Below are 20,620 nucleotides of genomic sequence, written 5' to 3'. Positions count from 1 at the left end.
CGTGAAGAGCGAGGAGCCTTGAGAGGAATACAGCGGCCCGCCCGCCTTACGCCACTTCCGCTTCCTCCAGGCAGGGCGGGTAATTCGAACGTTTAGGTCTCCGTCGACCCTCCGGGTTGGCGCGAGCCCCGGCGGCGGAGACCGCGGCGAGGGTTGAGACCAAGGCTAACATGTCCGAGAGGCGAACGCGGTCCGGAGGAGCCGCCCAGCGCTCCGGTGAGCGGAAGGCGCGCGGGAGCGTGGGGCCGAGCCGTTTGAGGGACGGAGTCCCGCGAGGAGTCCCTCCCCCCACCGCTCTAGGAGGCTCACTCCCCGGGAAGCAGCTTGTTCGGGAACCTTCTCTCGCTCACTCCTGATCCTGTTCTCCAGACTCTGAGGCCTAGAGTCTGCCCCGACCTCCTAACTTTTTTTCCCTTCGCAGGGCCGGGGGCCCCATCTCCTACTCAGTCTCTGCGGAGGTCCCAGCGGAAATCAGGCCCTGATCTCCAGAGCACCCTCCCTGAAATCTGGCCCAAGGTGAGCCCCTGCTTGCTCGTTTCTGCCCCGGAGGCCGCTGGGCTAATGTGGAACTCACACTCACTCCTCTTTTCTAGGCACCCCATGCGGCTCCAGGCAGAAAGCCCATCGTTTTAAAGAAGATCGTAGCGCATTCTGTAGAGGTGAGGACTGAGGGAAGCCTTGTGGGTTGGGAGCCAAAATTGGGGTTGGCTATGTTGTCAGTTATTATTTTCTCCACAGGTGCCGCCTGTCCACACACCTCGAAGGAGCCCAAGGGTGAGTTCATTTTTATCTGCTTAGCGGAATGGAATCCAGGGCACCCTAGAGATGGGGCAGGTCATACTGGCTGCTCACATCTGCCTAGGGAGCAGTTTTGAGGTACAGATCTTCGTCCAGAGATTATACTGAATGAAATAAGTCAAGCAGAGAAAGTCAGTTATCATATGGTTTCACTCATTTATGGAACATAGGAAATAGCACAGAGGACACTAGGAGAAGGAAGGGGAAATGAAGGCCGGGGGGGGGACGGGAATCAGAGGGGGAAACCATCCGTGAGAGACTATGGACTCCGAGAAACTAATTGAGGGAAAGGGGCTGAGGGGATGGGTTAGCCCAGTGATGGGTATTAAGGAGGGCACCTGTGGCATGGAGCACTGGGTGTCAAACGCAAACAGTAAATCATGGAACACAACATCGGAAACTAATGATGTACTGTATGGTGACTAACATAACATTAAAAAAAAAAAAAGCTCTTTCTCCAGTTAGGATTGGATAAACCTAACATAAGTTGAAACTATTACAAAACAAAAATCTGTTTAATATGCCGAATCTATCAAACATCTTAATTTAGCTTAGCATGCCTTTAATGTGTTCAGAACACCAACGTTCGCATGCAGATGGGCAAATTATCTAATACAAAGCCTATTCATAATGAAGAGTTGAGTATCTTTTATTTTCTTGAAAACTGTACTGAAAGTAAGCAATGGAATGGGTATAAATTTATCAGTTGTTTACCCACGTGATAGCGTGGCTGACCGGGAGCCACAGCTTCCTGCCATTGCTAGCATCACAAGAGGATCTTACCACATACGTATCACCAGCCTGGGAAAAGATCAAAATTCGAAGTATGATTTCTAGTGAATGCCTATCAGTTTTGCTTCACTATGACATTGGAAAACTTCTTAAGTGAAACCGTCACTGGGTCGGGAAGCATCTGTGGGTTTTTTTGTTGTTGTTTTTAAAGATTTTATTTATTTATTTGACAGACAGAAATCATAAGCAGGCAGAGAGGCAGGCAGAGAGAGAGGTGGAAGCAGGCTCCCTGCCGGGCAGAGAGCCCGATGCAGGGCTCAATTCCAGGACCCTGGGACCATGACCTGAGCCGAAGGCAGAGGCTTTAACCCACTGAGCCACCCAGGTGCCCCAGCATCTGTATTTTGAAACAGTTTGCCTCTGGAGACTCTCATGCATCACCAGTCTTGCTCACTTCCTTGTGGATTTCATACGTTTAGGTCTCGATGTCCTGATGTTCCCCCAGTGTTTTCCTATGAGAGCTGAGCTGTGTCCCTAGTATTCCTTCTCTCTAGTCCCATCTCCTCAATTTGTGAGAACAGGTTGTTGTAAGATACGTGTACAGCATTTTTACTGTTTTAGCAGAAGTAATTAAGGATGTTTTGTGAATAGAAAACCTGTGCCTGAAAATATAAGTGAGAAATGCTAGCTACCTTTTAGGGGTGGGGGAAAAGGTGAACAAGTGATAACAGCTGCGTGCCGAGGACTACAGTGAGAAAAGTACTAGATGTTACGAAGGCACCTAACCCAGACCAGCTTGCCCTGGGGCCAGGTAGTCACTAAGGTATGCTTGAGTGTTTTGGGGAAAAAAAATCTCTCTGGGGTCTGGGTGGTGACTGAGGTGCAAACAGCCTGCCGGGGACCCCAAGACCAGGTAGGAAGGCTTGCCAGGAATCCTGCAGCGAGATGGCGGAGGCCTGAAGTAAGGTGAGGGCAGAGTGATGCTCTGTCCTTCCTCTCATCACGTGACCTTCCCATCACACAGTACGGCGCTGAAAGGACACCTTCCAGAAGGCTTTCCTTTCCACTTGTGCCCCGTCACACACACCACTTGTGTCCTGTTTCTCTATGTAGTTCTCCTTAGGCCTTCTCCACGTCTGAATGTCTGCGTGTTGTCCTACGGGCAGTGACTTGTGCCTCCCTTGTAATCATTCATTCTTGTGGGTTGAACGATAGATTGCTGAGATGGAGCAAGAGAAGCGACGAGGACTTGTGTGAGCGCTTACTGTCGGGCATGAGGAAGGGGTCTTCGGGGCTAACCCTCATTTTGGGCAGCATCCCTTTTACTCAGACTCGTTACTAAGACTCCAATTGCCTGTGCTTGTAGCCAGGAAGAGTCTCTCTGGATAATCAACGCCATTCCTTGTGTTAGCCCCCAAGAGTAACTGCATTTGTCCTGTTTCCTACCGGGTCCAGCTGCCAGAAAGCTCAGTGCCGCGTTTGGGGTCCATTAAGGTATCAAACACCTGTTCCACGCAGGGCTCTGCGGAAGGTGCTGGCTAGAGGTCGGGTCCGCCGGACAGATAAAGACCCCTGCTCCCAGGAAGTTCGTGTTCTCGTTGGGGTGATAGGTGACCAGTGTATAAGAGAGGTTGTTGGGACACCTGGGTGGCTCAGTTGGTTAAGCAGCTGCCTTCGGCTCAGGTCATGGTCCCAGCGTCCTGGGATCGAGTCCCGCATCGGGCTCCTTGCTCCGCAGGGAACCTGCTTCTCCCTCTGACTCTGCCTTCCACTCTGTCTGCCTGTGCTCACTCGCGCTTGCTCGCTTTCTGACAAATAAATAAATAAAACCTAAAAAAAAAAAAAAAAAAAAAAAACATTCCTGGCTATATGGAACTTTAAAAAAAAAAAAAAAAAAGAGAGGTTGTTGGGCCAGGAGTAAAGAGCAGGGGTAGCGGGGCTGGTCCCTATTCTGTGGTAAGAAACGGCTTCTCTGAGGAAGCAGTATTTGAGCCGAGAGTGGAATTTTAAGGAGCAAACACGTGAACCTCTTTTTTTGTTTGGTTGTTTTTTTTGCTTAAGATTCTATTTATTGATTTGACAGAGGGAAACACAGCAAGAGAGGGAACTCAAGCAGGGAGAGCGGAAGAGGGAGAAGCAGGCTTCCGGCCCGAGGCAGGGCTTGATCCCAGGACCCCAGAATCATGACCTGAGCCAAAGGCAGACACTTAACAACTGAGCCTCCCAGGCACCCTTATGAGATTAATATGCATATGAGATTAGGCTTTTTCCCGTTCATAATCTTGTCGTGACTCCCTGGTTCTCAGAGCAAGGGTCTCCATGGCCCTCCCCTTCCAATGTCCTACAGATGGCCCTGTAGTGGCCCCCATCACCTCTCGAACCCCATCTTCAGTTTCTCTCCTCACTTTCTCTCAGCGACCCTGGCCTTGTTCCTTTACCTTTCCCTGCGCACCTGTACCTCAGGACTTTGGCACCTCTGTTCCCTCTGTCTACAACACTTGGCCTCCATGTGACTCACTCCCTCACCTCCCTGAAGTTCTAACTCAGACGGCTCCCCAGTGGGGCCTACATTGACCTTCACCTACTTAAAATCCCAGCTCACCCCTGGTGCTATCCTGTTCTGTTTTTTTCCAAAGCACTTAACACTTCTAACGTGCTGCATGACTTTTACCTGTTCGTTACCCGTTTTGCCCCCGCCAGAATGGAAACTCCATGGAGACAGGGCTTTCTCTGTTTTATTCCTGGCCATTCTCCTGGTGCCGAGAAAGTACCTGGAACTGGGCAGGTGACCGGGAGGTACTCGTTGACCAGATGGATGTGTTAGGAAAACCATTGCCAGCTGTGTGACACATGGACCAGAGGGCCCAGGTGGAAGCAGGCAGAGGCATCGGGAGCTTGTCGAACTGGTCTAGATAACATGAAGGGGCTTGCGGTCAGTAGGGGTGGCTAGATTCTAGTCGGTTTTTTGTGTTTGTTTTTTTTTTTTAAGATTTTATTTATTTATTTGACAGAGATAGATCACAAGTAGGCAGAGAGGCAGGCAGAGAGAGAGAGGGGAGGAAGCAGCCTCCCTGCTGAGCAGAGAGCCCGATGCGGGACTCGATCCCAGGACCCTGAGATCATGACCTGAGCCAAAGGCAGCGGCTCAATCCACTGAGCCACCCAGGCACCCCTCTGGTCGGTTTTTGATGGGAGGCAGAGCTGGTAACATCTGGTGGTGAGAAGTCTTGCCTTACCAAAGTGGACTCAGAAGTGAGGACAGATTCTTCTTTTCTTCCCCTCCCCAAATCTGTCTCAAGGTCTGACTTGGTGCCTGACCTGTCTTCTGTTTTCCTTTTGAAAATGTCCTATGGGTTTTTTCACCCTGAATCTCCTCGGACCTTTCTGGAAGTAAGTAATACAGCTAACTAACAAGGAGGTGTTCTCTCTTCTGGCCCGGTGCAGATTGCTTTTTTCTTGGAGAAGGAAAACAACCCTCCCAGCAAGGAGCCTGCGAAGGAGGACCGCTTCAAGGCATGTGGAGTTCCTGTCACGCCCACCACCACCCCCGTGCTCTGCCCCCTGAATGCTGAGTCTAGCTCCAAGGAAGGAGAGCTGGATGCCAGAGACTTGGAAATGTCTAAGAAGGTCAGGCGATCCTACAGCCGCCTGGATACCTTCGGCTCCGCCTCTACCTCCACCCCGGGCCGCCGGTCTTGCTTTGGTTTCGAGGGGCTGCTGGGGTCAGAAGACCTGGCCCAGGTCTCGCCTGTGGTGTGTTCCAAGTCAACCGAAGCCCCCAGGGTCCCTGTGAAGCCCTGGGCCCCAGATACAACTCTGCCCGGAATTTCGCCGCCAGCCGTGAAGGAGAAACGCAAGAAGAGAAAGGTGCCCGAGGTCCTGGTGAGTGAGGGCCAGGGCTTTCCCCCACTGTTGCCCCAGATGTGCCCGGAGGCTGCCAGGACTTGGGCCGGCCTGGGGCTCAGTGCCTGCAGGGTTCTGGGTACGTGTGCTCTGGCCAGCACCCCCTGGCCCCCGTCCTCCTCACCTGCCCCCTTTTCTCTCCCCCTAGAAATCGGAGCTGGATGAATGGGCCGCGGCCATGAACGCGGAGTTTGAAGCTGCTGAGCAGTTTGATCTCCTGGTTGAATGAGATGTCGGGGAGTCCCTGGCCATCCTCTCGCCTCCCCTGTACATAGCTCCTCCCTGTGGAGAAGACCCTTGGGGCCCCTCCTCTGGCCTTGTTCCATGTACATAAGCAGCTACTATGCGAGGCCTGTGTTCCTCAGGGGGCTGGGGCGGTGACAACAGCCGTCTCAGGAAATGGGGCTCGCTGGGCCTGGCCACGCTTTGCTGTCCTGTGTCTGGTCTGGCCTCCCCCTGCCTCCCAGTGGAGTCTCGCCGTTTGACAGCTGGGCCGCACACTAGGGAGTAGGAGCTGCTGGCCCAGCCAGAGGAGGGGAAAGGCCTGGGACTGCAGGTGAGCAGGGACCGGGGCTGTGGTTGGGAAGCGCAGCTGCTCTGCGCCGCCCCAGAGGCCTCATTCCCAGCCACAAGCCCATCTACGTAAAGAGGCTCTCAGATTCTGTAGATGGTCCAGGAGAGAATTCATGGGTTGGGAGGAGTTTAACCTGTGAGAAGAAGACACTGGACACTGTAGAATTTTACATTTTGAAGGAGGTGGGGAAGCCTTGGTTGGGTCTGAGACCAAAAGTATTTGCTCAGAGATGCTGTGTTTAATCACTCTGCCCTGCTGCTGACATGTTCGGTTAAATGCCAGGCGGGAGGAGCACAGGCTGCTTGGGGTAAAGAGGGTGCGTTTCCCGGTGTGGCCGTCAGGTCCCGGAAACTGAGGCCCAGGCTTCTGGACCAGACACCGCACAGGGCCAGGAAAGGGGTGGTGGCGGGAGGTGCCCCAGTTGCCACACACACCTATTACAAAACAAAGTGCACAGAGGCTCCTCCCCCCTAGAGGGGAAAACGGGGTTGTATGCTCCGCCCCCTTGTGCTAGACCTGCTAGCTTTGCAGTTGCAGCTCGCTGGTGCATGTTTTGACATTTCCAGGGTCATAGCAGTAGAGGCTGAGAGGAGCGTGTCAGGGCTGGTGGGGAGCAGAATACCGGGGAGGATGCGCTCATGCTTGGTTAGGGGACCTGAGACCCCGGGCCACGCCTGGAGGGTGCTAACAAAAGCCCTTGCAGGGCCTGGGAGCCCTGGGCTACCTGTTCGACACTTCGTGATTTGTCAGACTGCCCTGCCCCAAGCACGCCCCACTGCCAGGCAGCCCAGATGCCCCTGAGCCGGACAGCTGACGAATTCTTGTCCTCCCCTGCTGCCGGGGCAGAGCTCCTGGGAAGAGCCTTAGTCCTGCAGAGTAGGGAGTCACCAGGTGGTGTGGAGTTGATGTCATCATGGCAAATTGTTTCTGTCCCTGAGAAATTAGGACTGTGGGGTGTAGGGAAAAACTGTGTTGCTGTTGTTGTTTGAATTAAAAAACAAAACCCTGATTAAAAAGTTTCTGCCTATTTGAGACCGTTGTTTTATGGAGGCAGAGGCGAAGGTGGGAGGTGCAGGAAGCCAAGCCTCCTTTGGGCTGTGTCACCAGGGTTGTCCCCTTGTACGGGAGACCGCCAGCCTGGCCTCCAGTAGCCCCGTGATCACTGCTTGGCCTTCACATCGGGCTTTTTCCGTGTAGTCCCAGCTGCTCCTCCAAGGTAGGGCTGCTTGCAAAGGAGGCCTCCAGGGAGCCCCAGCCCGTCCTGTCCCAGGAGGAAAGCCGCTGGTCCTGGGGTGGGGCTGCTGAGAGCCTCACTCAGAGCCTGGAGACCCCAACCCCACAAGGTCCAGCCCTCTTCCCCTGCAAGCCAGCTCCTCCCCTGGCCCAGCCCCTGTGTGCTCTACGGCGCTGGCACCCGGAGCCTCCCGGGGAGCTAGTCAGAGATCCGGGTTCCTGGGAATTCTCCGCCTCGGCCCACGGAGGGGCTCGAGGAGGCCCAGAGACGAGCGTGCAGCTTGCGGCAGGCGGCACAAGCTGGCCTCCCTCCACCTCCTTACCCTCGACCTTGCCTCCTGGTCCTCAGAACGCAGTAAGTTCTTGAAAGCTTCACATTCTCCCTACGGCCTCCCCAAGCCCCGCTTCTACCCCGGCCCCCAGGAGAGCAGTCCTCTCCTTTCAAGGCCAACTTCCCACTTGGTCTTTTGATTCAGTTCTCATCTCTCGGACCTTGCTCAGTCCCGAACAGTCTTCTGTTCATTACGGTAAAAAACAACCACCAAAAAGTCGACCAGCGTCTGTTTTTAACTACTACCATTAGTCCTTTTAGGGCTAAGCTCTTTGAAAGAATGTTCGGGGGCTCTCTGCTTCTGTCCCGCTTACTGTGATGTGTCCCACATCGCCGCCCTGTTCCCTTCTCAGGCAGAAGCAACCAGCAACCCCGTGATGACCCAAGCGACAGGCTCCGGTCTCCGCCACACTCTGCCCGGCTGAGAACACCCCTTTCACCCCTTTCGGTGCCATGGCATCACTGGGCCCTCTATCTTGACTTCCCCTAAAATTTCAGGGCACCCAGGTTCAATCCGGGGCCCTCTTTCCAGCCTGCTGGCTCTCCCCAGATGAGGACAGGCTCTCTGGGCCGCCTTCTTTTCATTCATGGCCAGTCTTGATCTCCATCCCATACCTTCTTCCCGAGCTCTGAACCAGAATCTAAAACTACCCTTTGACTCGGAATTCCTCTCAAACTCAGATCAGCCACGAGCTCTCCTCTCCCTGTGCTCCCTATGACTTCCACGTTCCCCCAGCTGACCTCGCCATACATGCCAGGAGCCCGGGCATCCTCGTGGGCAGCCCTACCCTCTCCCCGCTCCGTCCTGTCAGCCCTAACTTCAATCTCTCCCCACAGCCACCGGACAGCACCGGCTTCCTAGCAGATCTCTCCTTTTAACCTCTCCCCTCTCCAAACTGTCTATACGGCAGGCAGACTGCGTCTCCTAGAAGACAAAATGTGATCCCGCTTTTCCAACGTAAAATCCTTCGATACCATTCTACTTCAGGGTGTAACACCCAGAAGAATGGAAAGCAGGATCTTGAAGACATATTCGTACAGATCATCGTGAGGCTTCCTTTTGTGGTGTTGGCATCTCCTGCACACGTCCCCTGGTATCACCATGCCGACTCTGGTCACGTGGGGTAGCTTGTACTTGCCTCTCTCCATTTGCACGACCTTCAGCTTCCCGGCCCCAGTGTCTTCTTGTCCCAGTTACGGCCCAAACAACCCACACAGAGACACACAAAGGTTTCCCGTGCCGCCTTGTCACTTGGGGGCTACAGCCCAGGCCCCCTCACGCTGTCCCAGCGGGAGTGCCCTTGGGCACGAGCCTGCCCCAAATTGCTCCCCTACTTCTTGATGCTCAAGGAGCCCCTTCGTGGTGGTCTCCAGAACTCTGAGCCGAATGTGTGGTTCCCTTCTTTCATGGCCAGGGCTGTCTGTACCGACGTCTGTTAGGGCCCATCTCCCTGAGCTGCGGTCACCTGGGAACCTGGGGTCTCCCCCAGCCCCGGGAGCTTCTCCTGGGCAGAACTGGGTCCTGATCACCTGTCTGTGTATTCTCAGGACCCTGCTGAGGTGTGTCCCCTGGACGGCATTTGGTCAACCTTTTACCACAGAGTGAATGGTGTTCAATTGTGTTCATGCCATTCTTTACTGGTCTTGTCTTATATATTGGCCCCTTCGGGCTGCTTCCGGTTTTTCCTCTTGGTGTAAATTGGCCTCTGTGTAAATTTTTTTTTTTTTTTAAGATTTTGTTTATTTTTTTGACAGAGGGAGAGATCACAAGTAGGCAGAGAGGCAGGCAGAGAGAGACGGGAAAGCAGGCTCCCTGCAGACAGACACTTAACCGACTGAGCCACCCAGGCGCCTTTAGAGTTGTGTCTTTAGGCCTAGTTACCAAAGTGATATTACCAGGGACAAAGGACCTGGTTAGTTTCGTGGATCTCGTTACACGCTGTCAGCTTGCCCTTGGGACAAGTCAAACATGGCGATGCGAGTCCTGGTATTACCTTGGAGCTCAGTGAGTCCCCAGAATTAAACAACACCCCTTTCCCAGCAGGGTATTGCTGGCCACTAAGATCCTGTTACTGTTGGGGCGCCTGGGTGGCTCAGTGGGTTAAAGTCTCTGTCTTCAGCTTAGGTCATGATCCCAGGGATCAAGCCCCACATCAGGCTCTCTGCTCAGGAGGGAGCCTGCTTCTAACTCTCTCTCTGCCTACTTGTGATCTCTGTCAAATAAATAAATAAAATCTTTTTTTAAAAGAAGATCCTGTTATCATCATGTGGACAAGAATTTAAAAATTTTAGGCCATCTGGAAAGGCTCGATGTACTGCGGAGAGCACATGATGTGGGATCCCCGCCCCAGCCCGCGGGCCTATCAAAAGCCCAGATGGAAGCTCTGTGTGAAGGCCACATCTGAGGTCACTATTTGCCATGGGATTGGATTGTCCTCCGTCGCAAGGCCCGCAGATGTACAAGATTCTTCTGGAAGATCTGGAAGTGAAAAATGGTGATGATTCCATCTCTTGACTCGCGACCTTCTGTCACTTGGGGAGAAGCTGCTATTTCAAGCCTGCTCCAGGGGAACATCTAACACCGCCTTGTAGAGACAGACGCATCCTCGGGCTCAACCCAGCTCTGGCTCCACAAGAACCTATCCAAGGGGGTCCCAGGGGAAGGGGGTCCCAGGGGAGGCACATTTGCTCAGCAGAGAAAAGAGCCGGTGCCATTCAGATTGCAGAGCGGGGAGGGAACAGGAGAGGGAAGAACGGCATAGGCGAGAGCGTGGAGGTGGGTCAAGTTCGAGCTGGTGCTGGGAAGTGAGGCTCCTGGGCGGTCCTGCACCGTTGTTCAGGGACAGCGAAATATTAAGGGGATTACGAATGAGGGTGAATGAGGCTGCTCGCAACGTGGGGCTGGAACGGCACACTCTTTGCCTCTCCCCGTCCCATTGATCATTTCTACACCCAAAATGGGAGGGATTCTCTACCTTTTTACAGGCTACTGTAGGATTCCTTTCAATAGGGTGCCCCTCGTGCCTCCACGCCCGATAATTTGCATTTGCAGGGATTCAGTTCATGAAATATTGTCAACATGTGGTATGTTGCCACCTAACACACAGGCCACCTTAGCGAAATTTGAATTTCACACAAACAATGAGTCTTTTGTTTAGTATAAGTACTGCCCAAACATGGCATGGCATACTTAAACCTTTTTTTTTTTTTTTTTAAGATTTTTATTTATTTATTTGAGAGGCAGGCAGAGAGAGAGAGAGGGAAGCAGGCTCCCTGCCGAGCAGAGAGCCCGATGCGGGACTTGATCCCAGGACCCTGAGATCATGACCTGAGCCAAAGGCAGCGGCTTAACCCACTGAGCCACCCAGGCGCCCCAACCTTTTTTTTTTTTTTTTAAAGATTTTATTTATTTATTTGACAGAGAGAGACAGAGATATAACAAGTAAAGTAGGCAGAGAGGCAGGCAGAGAGGGAGGGGAAGCAGGTTCCCTGATGAGCAGAAAGCCTGATGCAGGGCTCGGTCCCAGGACCCCGAGATCATGACCCGAGCCAAAGGCAGAACCTTAACCCACTGAACCACCCAGGTGTCCCACACTTAAATTTTTAAAAAGTTCTTGCTTTTCGTCTGAAATTCAGATCGCACCATGTCCTTGTATTTGCTAAATGTGGTAGCCCCAATTTTGAGGGGTCTGGTTTGCTGGACAGAACTGGTCGTGGAGGCTGCCCCAAGGAAACCAGACAGGGCTGGCAAGAGGGAAACCGGCAGGACTGGTGGACGCGGCTTGCCAACTGCGCGTCTGTGTCCTTCAGTCTCCCAGGGGAAGACAAAAAGCCTTCTCTAACCCCGTGGTAAAGCCAGAAGTACAGCCTCCGGAGAAGCCTAAGCCAGAAGACCCTCAGGTCTCCGGGGAGCCAGGCTTAGAGGTGATAGGAAGCCCCGGGGCTCCCCAAGTCAGAGAGCAGGGGCGGCTGGGAGGGGGACATCCCCGATGCTACCAGCCTCATGCTGTGCCATCACCATGGCACCTTCTCTGCCAAAGCCACCCTCTTCAGAGCAAAAGTTAGACCTGCAGCCAGAACCCACCGCGACCTTCCTGTTTACCCTCCTGAGCACAGCGGAGCCCACTGAGTCCAACAAGCCTGAAGAGTAAGGCTGTGTGTGTGTGTGTGTGTGTGTGTGTGTGTGTGTGCGCGCGCAGGGGAGGGAGGCGGAGGGGACTTCCCTCTGCTAACATTCAGAGCCAGGCCAGGACTCAGCCTGGGGTGGGCAGAGGGAAGACCCATGTACAGGCCCTGGGCCTGGGGCTGCCTCCGCCCCCTCCCCAAGCTGCCCAGCCCACCCTCCCCCAACCTCTAGACTCCCTGGTCCCACCCTCTCTGTGTACTCGTCCCAGAGTCCTAGAGAACCAAGAGTGCCAGTTCCTGGACAAGGAAGACTGGGGCCCCCAGCGGACCTCAAAGGAAATCAGCCATTTGCAGAGTGATTGCAGGAGGTGAGCTGGCTGGGGACAGGTTGGGGCAGATAGGGGTGACAGAGTTTTTCCCCACTGAGGTCAGGTCCTGGGTTTGCATCTTCCATTCACCCTCCTCCTTCCCTCCTTCCCTTGCCTTCTCACCCGTTCTGCTCTGGGTGACCTCCTCACTGGCCAGCGGGTCCCTTCCCCTCCGAGCATCAGTGTCCTCCTGTGTGAGCGGGAGCTGCCCCTCGGCCTTGGGGGCCACAGCTCTTCGCCATCAGTCGACTGTGTGCCCGCACACCTGGTCTGCAAGCAGTCTCTGGCGGCCTCTAAGGGACCCCCCGCCCCTCCTTTCATTGCCCAAGAACCAGATGGGGAAGTTTGGTCTGTGAAGCAGCAGGCGTGGGGCGGTCTGGTCTCAGGGTGGGGCAGTGGGAGCCAGTCCCTCGGGGCTGCACGGGGAATCCCAGAGCGTGGATCTGGGTGGTCAGCACTTTCGTTCATACCCAGAGCACTCAAGCAGGGCTGGTTCCAGGCTTGACCCTCTTGCTAGCCTGGAACCTCAGAGAATTCTGTCAGCGTCCCCGCTGGAGCCCGACAGGGTGGGATGGCTAGCCTGCTCCCTGGAGCGGCCGGTCCTTCGCTTGCTAAAGAGGAGAAAAAAGACACGTCATCCCCGTCTGCGCCTGCTGCTGCCAGCCACTTGGGAAGAACAGTTCCGTCCCTGCCTGTGGCTTTGCCACGACGAGAAGACTGGGCTCCAGTGAAACCCTGTTCCCGGGCGGCTGCTCCAGGCCACACAGCTCACGCAGGAGATGGGAGCCGGGGCCGGAGGACGCTGCTTTGGACAAGAACCTGTGGGCTGAATGGATATTTTTCAATTCTAGACTCTGGGAGTCACTGAGCACTATCCAAGCAGACAACCGGGCCCTGGGGGAAAAGCTGCAAAATCTGGTAAGGTGCTCTGCCCAGGCCGCCGCCTCCCTGCCTCCCAGCCCTGCTAGGGCACCTCCCGCAGTCCTGCCTGGGGTCGCTACCCACCTCTGGGCACTGCAACCTTCTGTTCCAGCCAACCTTGTCATATGAGAGCCTAAGGAAGGAAGCAAAGGCCCTCCAGGAGGAGGCGAAGGCTGTCGCGGACGGAGCCCAGGCTGTCCAGGAGGGTGCCCAGGCCATCCAGGGGGTGGCACTGTTCCAGGTGCAGGGGCAGCCCCACTGCTGCCCGTAGGGAGGAAGGGCACGCCTTCCCCGGCCGCTCCCTCAGCTCCCCGAGCCTGTAGCAGCCCAGCTCCCGGAAGGTAGCACTGTTCGTCCCGTAGCCTGGGGCTCCCATGTCCCACAGACACCAACATCAGCCCTGGCCAGGCCCAAGGCTGGAGACTAGACACTTCCCCGGGGAGCCATGCCAGCAGCTCCTCTCCAGGTCACAGTAATAAACTTGTCTGAAGCTGAGCCGCCACTCACCGCCTGTTTGTGGGCCCTTGGAAATCAGAGAGGTGGGAAGTCAACCTCTCCAAAATGAGCTTGGTCCCTGGGCCCCCTCGGACATCCCCCCCCACCTTACTCCTCTGGTCCTGAACACCCACCACCTCAGAGGGGGTTCCAGGTCTGGTCGGTGTCAGCCTCAAGGGCAGTGTCCCAGGGATAAGCGCTAGGGTAGGACTGGAAGGGGGCCACGCCCCTCTCCCCCAGGGATGGAGGCCCCTGGTCTAACTCCAAAGGGCAGAAAGAGACTAGGGAGCGGCAGTCAGAGCTGTGCCTGCCTTGAGACTTTGGATAAATCTCTTCCCCTTTGTAAGTCAAGTCAAGGGCAGGGATGGGGACTCCTAGTGGGAGCTCCCTGAGGGTCCAACACCCAACACCCGCCACACTCCTGAGTCCTCACACACTTCCCCAGTGGGACCATCCCACCCTTGGCAGCAACTGGCTGCCTGACTTCCCACTGAAGCAGAGAGAGAGAGAGAGAAAGAGAGAGAGAAAAAATTTCCATACAACTAGACAGGGAGCATGCTTCAGTTCTGTGAGGAAGTTGATGGCGACAGTAAGATGACAGAACCAGTTTTAAGGAGGTTACAAGAAAGCAATCCAATCAAGAAATATCTCTCTCTCTCTCAATATATATATATATATATATATATATATATATATATGTATATCAGATAGAGATCTGAGAAAACAGAAGGAATCCTGAAATAAGATCACAAAGTTAGATAAAAATTGGTCAATACCTTCTGGAAAAGTTTTTCTCAAAGCCCCGTAATTCCATGGGGGATTGAACTGCTTATCACTGGAACATTGCCCTTGTGGCTAACACCAACCAGACCTGGAACCTCTTCTGGGGTGGTGGGAGTTCAGGACCAGAGAACCAAGGCAGGGTGGATGTCAGTGGGGATCCAGGGACCAGGGAAGGTCTCATGGAGAAGCGACACTGCAGCAAAGATGCGGGGGACCTGAGGGAGGAGCCCCAAAGATGGCTGGGGGAACAGTGTTCCAGAAAGCCAGAACAGCAGACTGATGGTGAAATTGCCCTCTAGGAGCGAGGAAGAGTGAGAAGGCCGGGACCAGGCGAAGACAGTGGGGTTGCTGGCCAGTGGTGAGGGCTGGCTTGAGGTTTGGGATCCTAAACTTAAAGCGAGACCAGTGAGGTCCTGTGAGTCGGCAGGCCCATTCAGGGTCAAGGGTACAGTACAGGTGCAGGGTGGGCAGAGAGTCAGGTTTTTTCCCCAGTGGAGGTGGCCAAGACAGAGAGGAATAGGCGAGTGGAGAGGCTTTGCAAAGGGCTGGGCCGGAGGAAGGACAGGGAAAGTGGGAAGAGCTGGCACCGTACGTCAGGGGTCCTGGAGGGACCCGAGAACGCTGCCATCAGTGGGATCGATGAGCGAAGTGGGAAAAGAAAAGGAGATGAGTTTGCTACCTTAAGTGGTTTCCATCAGCCCCACAAACCAACATGTTCAGGGAGGGCCCCAAGGCCACACTGCTGTGGCGTGGGAGCAGAAAAAGCCTGTGACAGGGATATCTTGGGGACTCACTACCAGGCCTGCTTGTACGCCAGCATCAGGATTGCTGGGACAAATGCTGAGGTCACGCCCGTCCAGTGGGAAGTCCGGACAGGAACAAGAGAAGGAATCGGCGTGAGAGATCATCTCTGGGTGGCCTCTTTCATCTTGCGTCATGTATGTGAAGACTCTGCAGCGATAGCAACCTTGGATCCTGGGCCCATTCCCAGGAACCGGGATGTCTATGCCAACTTCAGTGCCAAGGCCACGTGAGAAGAGAATGATCGGAAGTACATTGAGGAGTCCATCGGGAAACCGAGCAAGCGACACCAGTACGACATCAGAGCCTACAGACTCGAGGGGAGCCTGGATAACGCCGGGCACTGAAATGGATTTCGTGAAATGTCCAACATCACTGACTTCTCCGCCAGTGTGGCCAGCTGGGGGTTAGCATCAGCGTTACCTGGACTGTCAGTCAGGAGAAGACCCCTGCCAACCGCGAGCCCTTTCTGGTGACAAGAGCCCTCATCCACACGAGTCTTCTCAGTGAAACTGGCGACGAACCTTCCAGAACAAAAACGAAGGGGACTAGACTTGCCGCCATCAAACCCCTCCCAGCCCTCCATCCTGCCTCCATGTTTGCCCCTTCTTGGCTCTCCTAATAGCTGTAACTTAAAGGGCAGAATATCAAGGTCACTTTTATCCCTCATGCCCAGGTAATATCTCTTGCTTTCTTTGACCAGGGTCAAGTTCTTAATCTTCTTACAGCCCCCACCCCTTTCCTCCCCTGTCACTGAAGCGTCTAATACGTCTAATACGTTAGCAGGGAGGGGTAGGGAGACACACCACTGTTTCCATTCAGTCAGGGGCCCCTATAACCAACTTTCTATTAAAAGGGAGATTTATCAGAATGGCTAAAATTAACAAGTCAGGAAATGACAGATGCTGGAGAGGATGCAGAGAAAGGGGAACCCTCCTACACTGTTGGTGGGAATGCGAGCTGGAGCAACCACTCTAGAAAACAGCATGGATGGGGCGCCTGGGTGGCTTAGTGGGTTAAAGCCTCTGCCTTCAGCTCAGGTCATGATCTCAGGCTCTCTGCTCAGCAGGGAGCCTGCTTCCTTCTCTCTCTCTCTCTGGCTACTTCTCTGCCTACTACTGATCTCTGTCTGTCAAATAAATAAGTAAAATATTAAAAAAGAAAACAGCATGGAGTTTCCTCAAAAAGTTGAAAGTAGAGCTACCCTATGACCCAGCAATTGCACTACTGGGTATTTACCCTAAAGATACAAATGTAGTGATCCGAAGGGGCACGAGCACCCGAATGTTTATAGCAGCCATGTCCACAATAGCCAAACTATGGAAAGAACCTAGTTGTCCATCAATAGATGAATGGATAAAGAAGAAGAGGTATATATATAATATACATTATATATTATATATATTTATATATATAATGGAATACTATGCAGCCATCAAAAGAAATGAAATCTTGCCATCTGCGACAAGGTGGATGGAACTAGAGGGTATTATGCTGAGCAAAGTAAGTCAATTGGAGAAAGACAATTATCATATTGATGAAGTTCTTGAACCTAGGTGAGGTTCGGAGCCAAAGGCTAAGAAGGAATTCTTAAGATGTCTTTGGTGCAAAAAGGTGGTTTATTAGAGCACAAGGACAGGACCCGTGGGCAGACGGAGATGCTGCCCCGGGGATGTGAGGAGTGGCTTATATACACAGGAGTTGGGTAGGTGAGGACAAAGAGGGTGTTCAGAAGGGCTATCAGGGTAAAGAAGACTGTCAGGATATGGAAGGCCTGGTTACTATCAAGCCAAGGCCATTTTCCCTCTAATGAGGCGCTAACATAAAGACAATTGGGAGTCTCCCGGTAAAATGTCACATTCCTGCTATCCAGCGTCCTTGTTAGTGAGATTTAGGTTTAGAAGAAATTTAACTCTATTTACTTTTCCTTCTACCTCAGCCTCCTTCAGTTTTGTTTATGGAGGGGAGGGCGACATTAGGGCTTGAGGAACTGAGTTCTGTGCCTCTGGAAACTGGGCTATTGATAAGGTAATTTCTTTTTTGCAAATCTCAAGGACATTTGTAAACCAAGGGAGACTCCTGCCTTGCAGGGTTGTGATCTCTGCAGGTTAACTATTTGTTTTTCCTTTAGGGCAGCCCGGGGTGCCTGAGGAATGTCACACATATTACCGAGGGGAGTGGGTGGAGACGGGGTGCAAGGTGCCAGCTTTTGCTTTGTCCCCAGCCGGCCTCCTACTCCCTCATCAATATGATCTCCCTGATATGAGGAAGTTGAGAGGCAACGTGGGGGGTTGGGGGCATAGGAAAAGAATAAATGAAACAAGATGGGATCAGGAGGGAGACTCTTAATCTCACAAAACAAACTGAGGGTTGCCAGGGGGCAGGGGGTAGGGAGAGGGTGGTTGGGTTATGGACACTGGGGAAGGTATGTGCTATGGTGAGTGCTGTGAAGTGTATAAACCTGGCGAATCACAGACCTGTACCCCTGGGGCTAATAATACATTATTTTAATAAAAAATAAAAAATTAAAAATTAAAAATAAAACGGAGACTTATGAGGGGCACCTGGGTGGGTCAGTGAGTTAAGCATCTGCTTTCAGCTCAAATCCTGATCCCAGGGTCCTGGAATTGAGCCCCACATCGGGCTCCCTGCTCCTTCTCCCTCTCCCCCGATCCTGCTCTCTCTCTTTCTCTCAAATAAATAAATAAAACTTAAAAAAAATAAAAGTGAGACTTAGGAGAGAACCAAGCAGGAAATGCCCCTCCCCCCATCCTCCTGGTACAGCTTCCCTCACGGGGGCAAAATGGCCCTTCCCTGGAGACAAGAGCATCATGAAGGGATGACCCCATTCTTGGAAGAAAAAGTCCTTACTGCTTGGTCCTCCATTTATAACACAAAGCAGGGTAGTATTTCCATATTTAAATGTAGAAAATGATATATATGGGTGTGCAGATTTGTGTTTTTTGTTTTTTTTCTCCTAAAGGAGGAAAAACAGCGGTTACTGGGAGTCAGATACGGGGTGAATAATAGTCCGGTTGGACATAAGGGTGAGCGAGGCAGGGCTGGCAAAGCTGGCGATCTGGGGCTCTCTGTTATTCCCTCCTTGTCACTGCAGGGTCCTCTGTGTTCTGCCCACCCTTGGTGGGGGGCAGGGAGGTGGATACCGGTCAGGTAACAGGTGGAAGCGCGTTGTAGAAGGGGCAGTCACCAGAGTCCTGTGGCTTTGGTTTAAAAGACACACACGTACATGTGGCGGTTTAGAAAGAAGAGTTAGCTGGTCGACCTGAGCGTGGTACTGACAAGGAGCTCCTGGGAATGTATTCTAGCACGTAGCTAACGTGGGTCTTCTGATACATTCACATTTTTCAAGAAGCAAAAGAGAGAAGCTTAGCTTTTAATCCTATCTGTAGTGCTTCTGAGCCTTTGTCTTTGCAGAAGCCCTTGTAGGCTTCAACTGTCCCCTTCCCATCTCTGCTCTGTGAGGAGATGGGACAGCCCCGGTGTCAGAACCCATGTCATTTTTTTTTTTTTTAAGATTTTATTTATTTATTTGACAGAGTGAAATCACAAGTAGATGGAGAGGCAGGCAGAGAGAGAGAGAGGAAAGCAGGCTCTCCGCTGAGCAGAGAGCCCGATGCGGGACTCGATCCCAGGACTCTGAGATCATGACCTGAGCCGAAGGCAGCGGCTTAACCCACTGAGCCACCCAGGTGCCCAGAACCCATGTCATTTTGTGTCTTCGTGTCTATTCTCTGGGTGTGAGATACACCTTTTCTCTCTTAAGATTCCTGAGAATTACTTTTTCTTTTACAATAAAAAAACAAACCCCACCTTCGTCCCTACACTTTCCCGGCTGTGTCTGGCTGTTTTTAATGTTGGTTGCACCAGGCCGCCCGTGGTTTTTGCCTGCCACAATGACTTTTCACTGTCACGTGCAGTAAGTTCAGAGCTGGACAGCTCCTCGTGGTAAACAAATTGTTTACCCCCTAGAGAAGCTCCTATAAATCAACCAAACATTCCTAAGATCAATTCTTTGTGTTTCTTTTAAATTCCTATGTGCCTTTTCATTCTTTTCTTTCCTACCAAAAAAAAAAAAAAAAGGGAAAATTTTTAAAAGACAAAGGAAGCTCAAGTTTACTTGTTCAAGGAATTTTGAGAAATCTGTTTTGAGTCCTGCTGCCAAAGAGCTCTTCGCTGCACTTCCGGTGTTTGGAATCTCAGGATGAAGGCATTCCCTGGAGCTACAGGTTTGTAGTAGGGTTCAAACCCCAGCCCTCCCCTCCCTGCGCTCCAGACCGTGGCTTTGACTTATAATGCTAGAACACTGTCTCAAAAAAGGTAATGTTCAGGGAGGGGTCACAGCTCCCACCCAGCCAAGATGGGGAAAGGAAAACCGACCAGGCTCCTGTCCGTGCCTACAGCTGTGCGGACACCAGCTGACTCCAACAGCCAGAGCTGGAGAGCTCAGATCTCACACACAGCTGTCACACGCTCTTGTCCACATATCCTGTCTGGAACATCCCATGTTTAAAAGGCAAAATTCTTCCACGAGCAGGCGGTGTAGAACATGCAGCAGCTGCTTCCTCGTGTCCTTACCATGTCTGTTCTTTAGCTTATCAGTGGATCTTGGTGTCCCTCCCACTGCCTGCCTGTCGCTCTCGGCCCGCAAGAACGACACGGAGACACGCGTGGAGGCAAACTTCTTTAATGGCTTCTTTTTATCTTCCCCCTCTGGCGCAGCACAGCACGCAGCTCCCGCGGCCCCGCTCGGGTGCCGCCGCCGCCTCCAGGGCCGCGCGCCGCCCCTCGGCGCCCCCCGCCGCTGCCACGGTCCGGGGTGCGGCCCCCTCCGGCGGGCGAGGCTCCGCCCGGCCTGGCTCCCGGGGGCCCGCCCCTCTACAAGTACATTCAAGCATATATACACCGGCAGCTTAGCCCGCCTAGCCAATCACCGCAGTGCTCATGCACCTCCCGCGTGAGTGGACCTAAATGAACAGCCAATCATATTCAGTCCCTTACAGCTCTTATAGTAGGCCTCCTGTACTGGCTCCCAACACCTGCCTCCCTCCTGTGTCCTCACGAATGCATCTGCTCCCTACCCAGATGGGCTTCTGATAAGATCCAAGGTCATATGTGGAGCGCTGATAATCACCCAGCCAGAAACTGTGGCTTCCTGGTGTGCCTCCCTGAAGTCACTGATCACGCTAGGCCCCCTTCATAGTCCTGCCACACTAACATGCTAATCCTCCCGACCGGGCAACATGCAGGGAGATGGACATGGAGAGTGAGGGGCAGGTGGTGCCCACGAAACAGGGTTGTGAGCAGGAAGGAGGCTGATCTGAGACTGGGCAGTGAAATATCTCACACACACACAAACACACCACACACACACACACACACACACACATTTTCCATGGCCTGGCTCCCCCAGCTCTTCGGGCATCTTTGGGACAATCAATGGCTGCCAAAGGCCCAAGGCAGGATAGATGATGGCGGGTAGGAGGAGTCACAGCCCAGGGAGCTCCTCAACCCTGCCCAGCTCTCTGAGGCCCAGAG

At 53.2% G+C, this 20,620-nt stretch overlaps 2 protein-coding genes and 1 pseudogene across 2 annotated transcripts; all 3 read left to right on the top strand.

The window, feature by feature from the left end:
- Positions 1 to 21: 21 nt before the first annotated feature.
- LOC131815156 (sororin-like) lies at positions 22 to 7,023 on the top strand. The gene is made up of 6 exons (XM_059146830.1): positions 22 to 216; positions 422 to 516; positions 594 to 659; positions 739 to 774; positions 4,975 to 5,412; positions 5,582 to 7,023. The coding sequence occupies exons 1-6, from the start codon at positions 171 to 173 to the stop codon at positions 5,660 to 5,662; spliced, it is 762 nt and encodes a 253-aa protein (XP_059002813.1). The 5' UTR covers positions 22 to 170; the 3' UTR covers positions 5,663 to 7,023.
- A 2,967-nt stretch (positions 7,024 to 9,990) lies between these two features.
- LOC131812330 (uncharacterized) lies at positions 9,991 to 13,480 on the top strand. The gene is made up of 6 exons (XM_059141731.1): positions 9,991 to 10,066; positions 11,257 to 11,495; positions 11,612 to 11,718; positions 11,966 to 12,064; positions 12,916 to 12,982; positions 13,098 to 13,480. Exons 1-6 carry the CDS (start codon positions 9,991 to 9,993, stop codon positions 13,254 to 13,256), a joined length of 747 nt encoding a protein of 248 aa, XP_058997714.1. The 3' UTR covers positions 13,257 to 13,480.
- A 580-nt stretch (positions 13,481 to 14,060) lies between these two features.
- Positions 14,061 to 16,445, top strand: LOC131812270 (glutamine synthetase-like; annotated as a pseudogene).
- Positions 16,446 to 20,620: the final 4,175 nt, after the last annotated feature.

Source organism: Mustela lutreola, chromosome 1 (assembly GCF_030435805.1).
Source record: "Mustela lutreola isolate mMusLut2 chromosome 1, mMusLut2.pri, whole genome shotgun sequence".
NCBI classification, from domain to species: domain Eukaryota; kingdom Metazoa; phylum Chordata; class Mammalia; order Carnivora; family Mustelidae; genus Mustela; species Mustela lutreola.
Note: the sequence above shows the minus strand (reverse complement) of the source record. Positions and strands in the feature narration are given on the sequence as shown.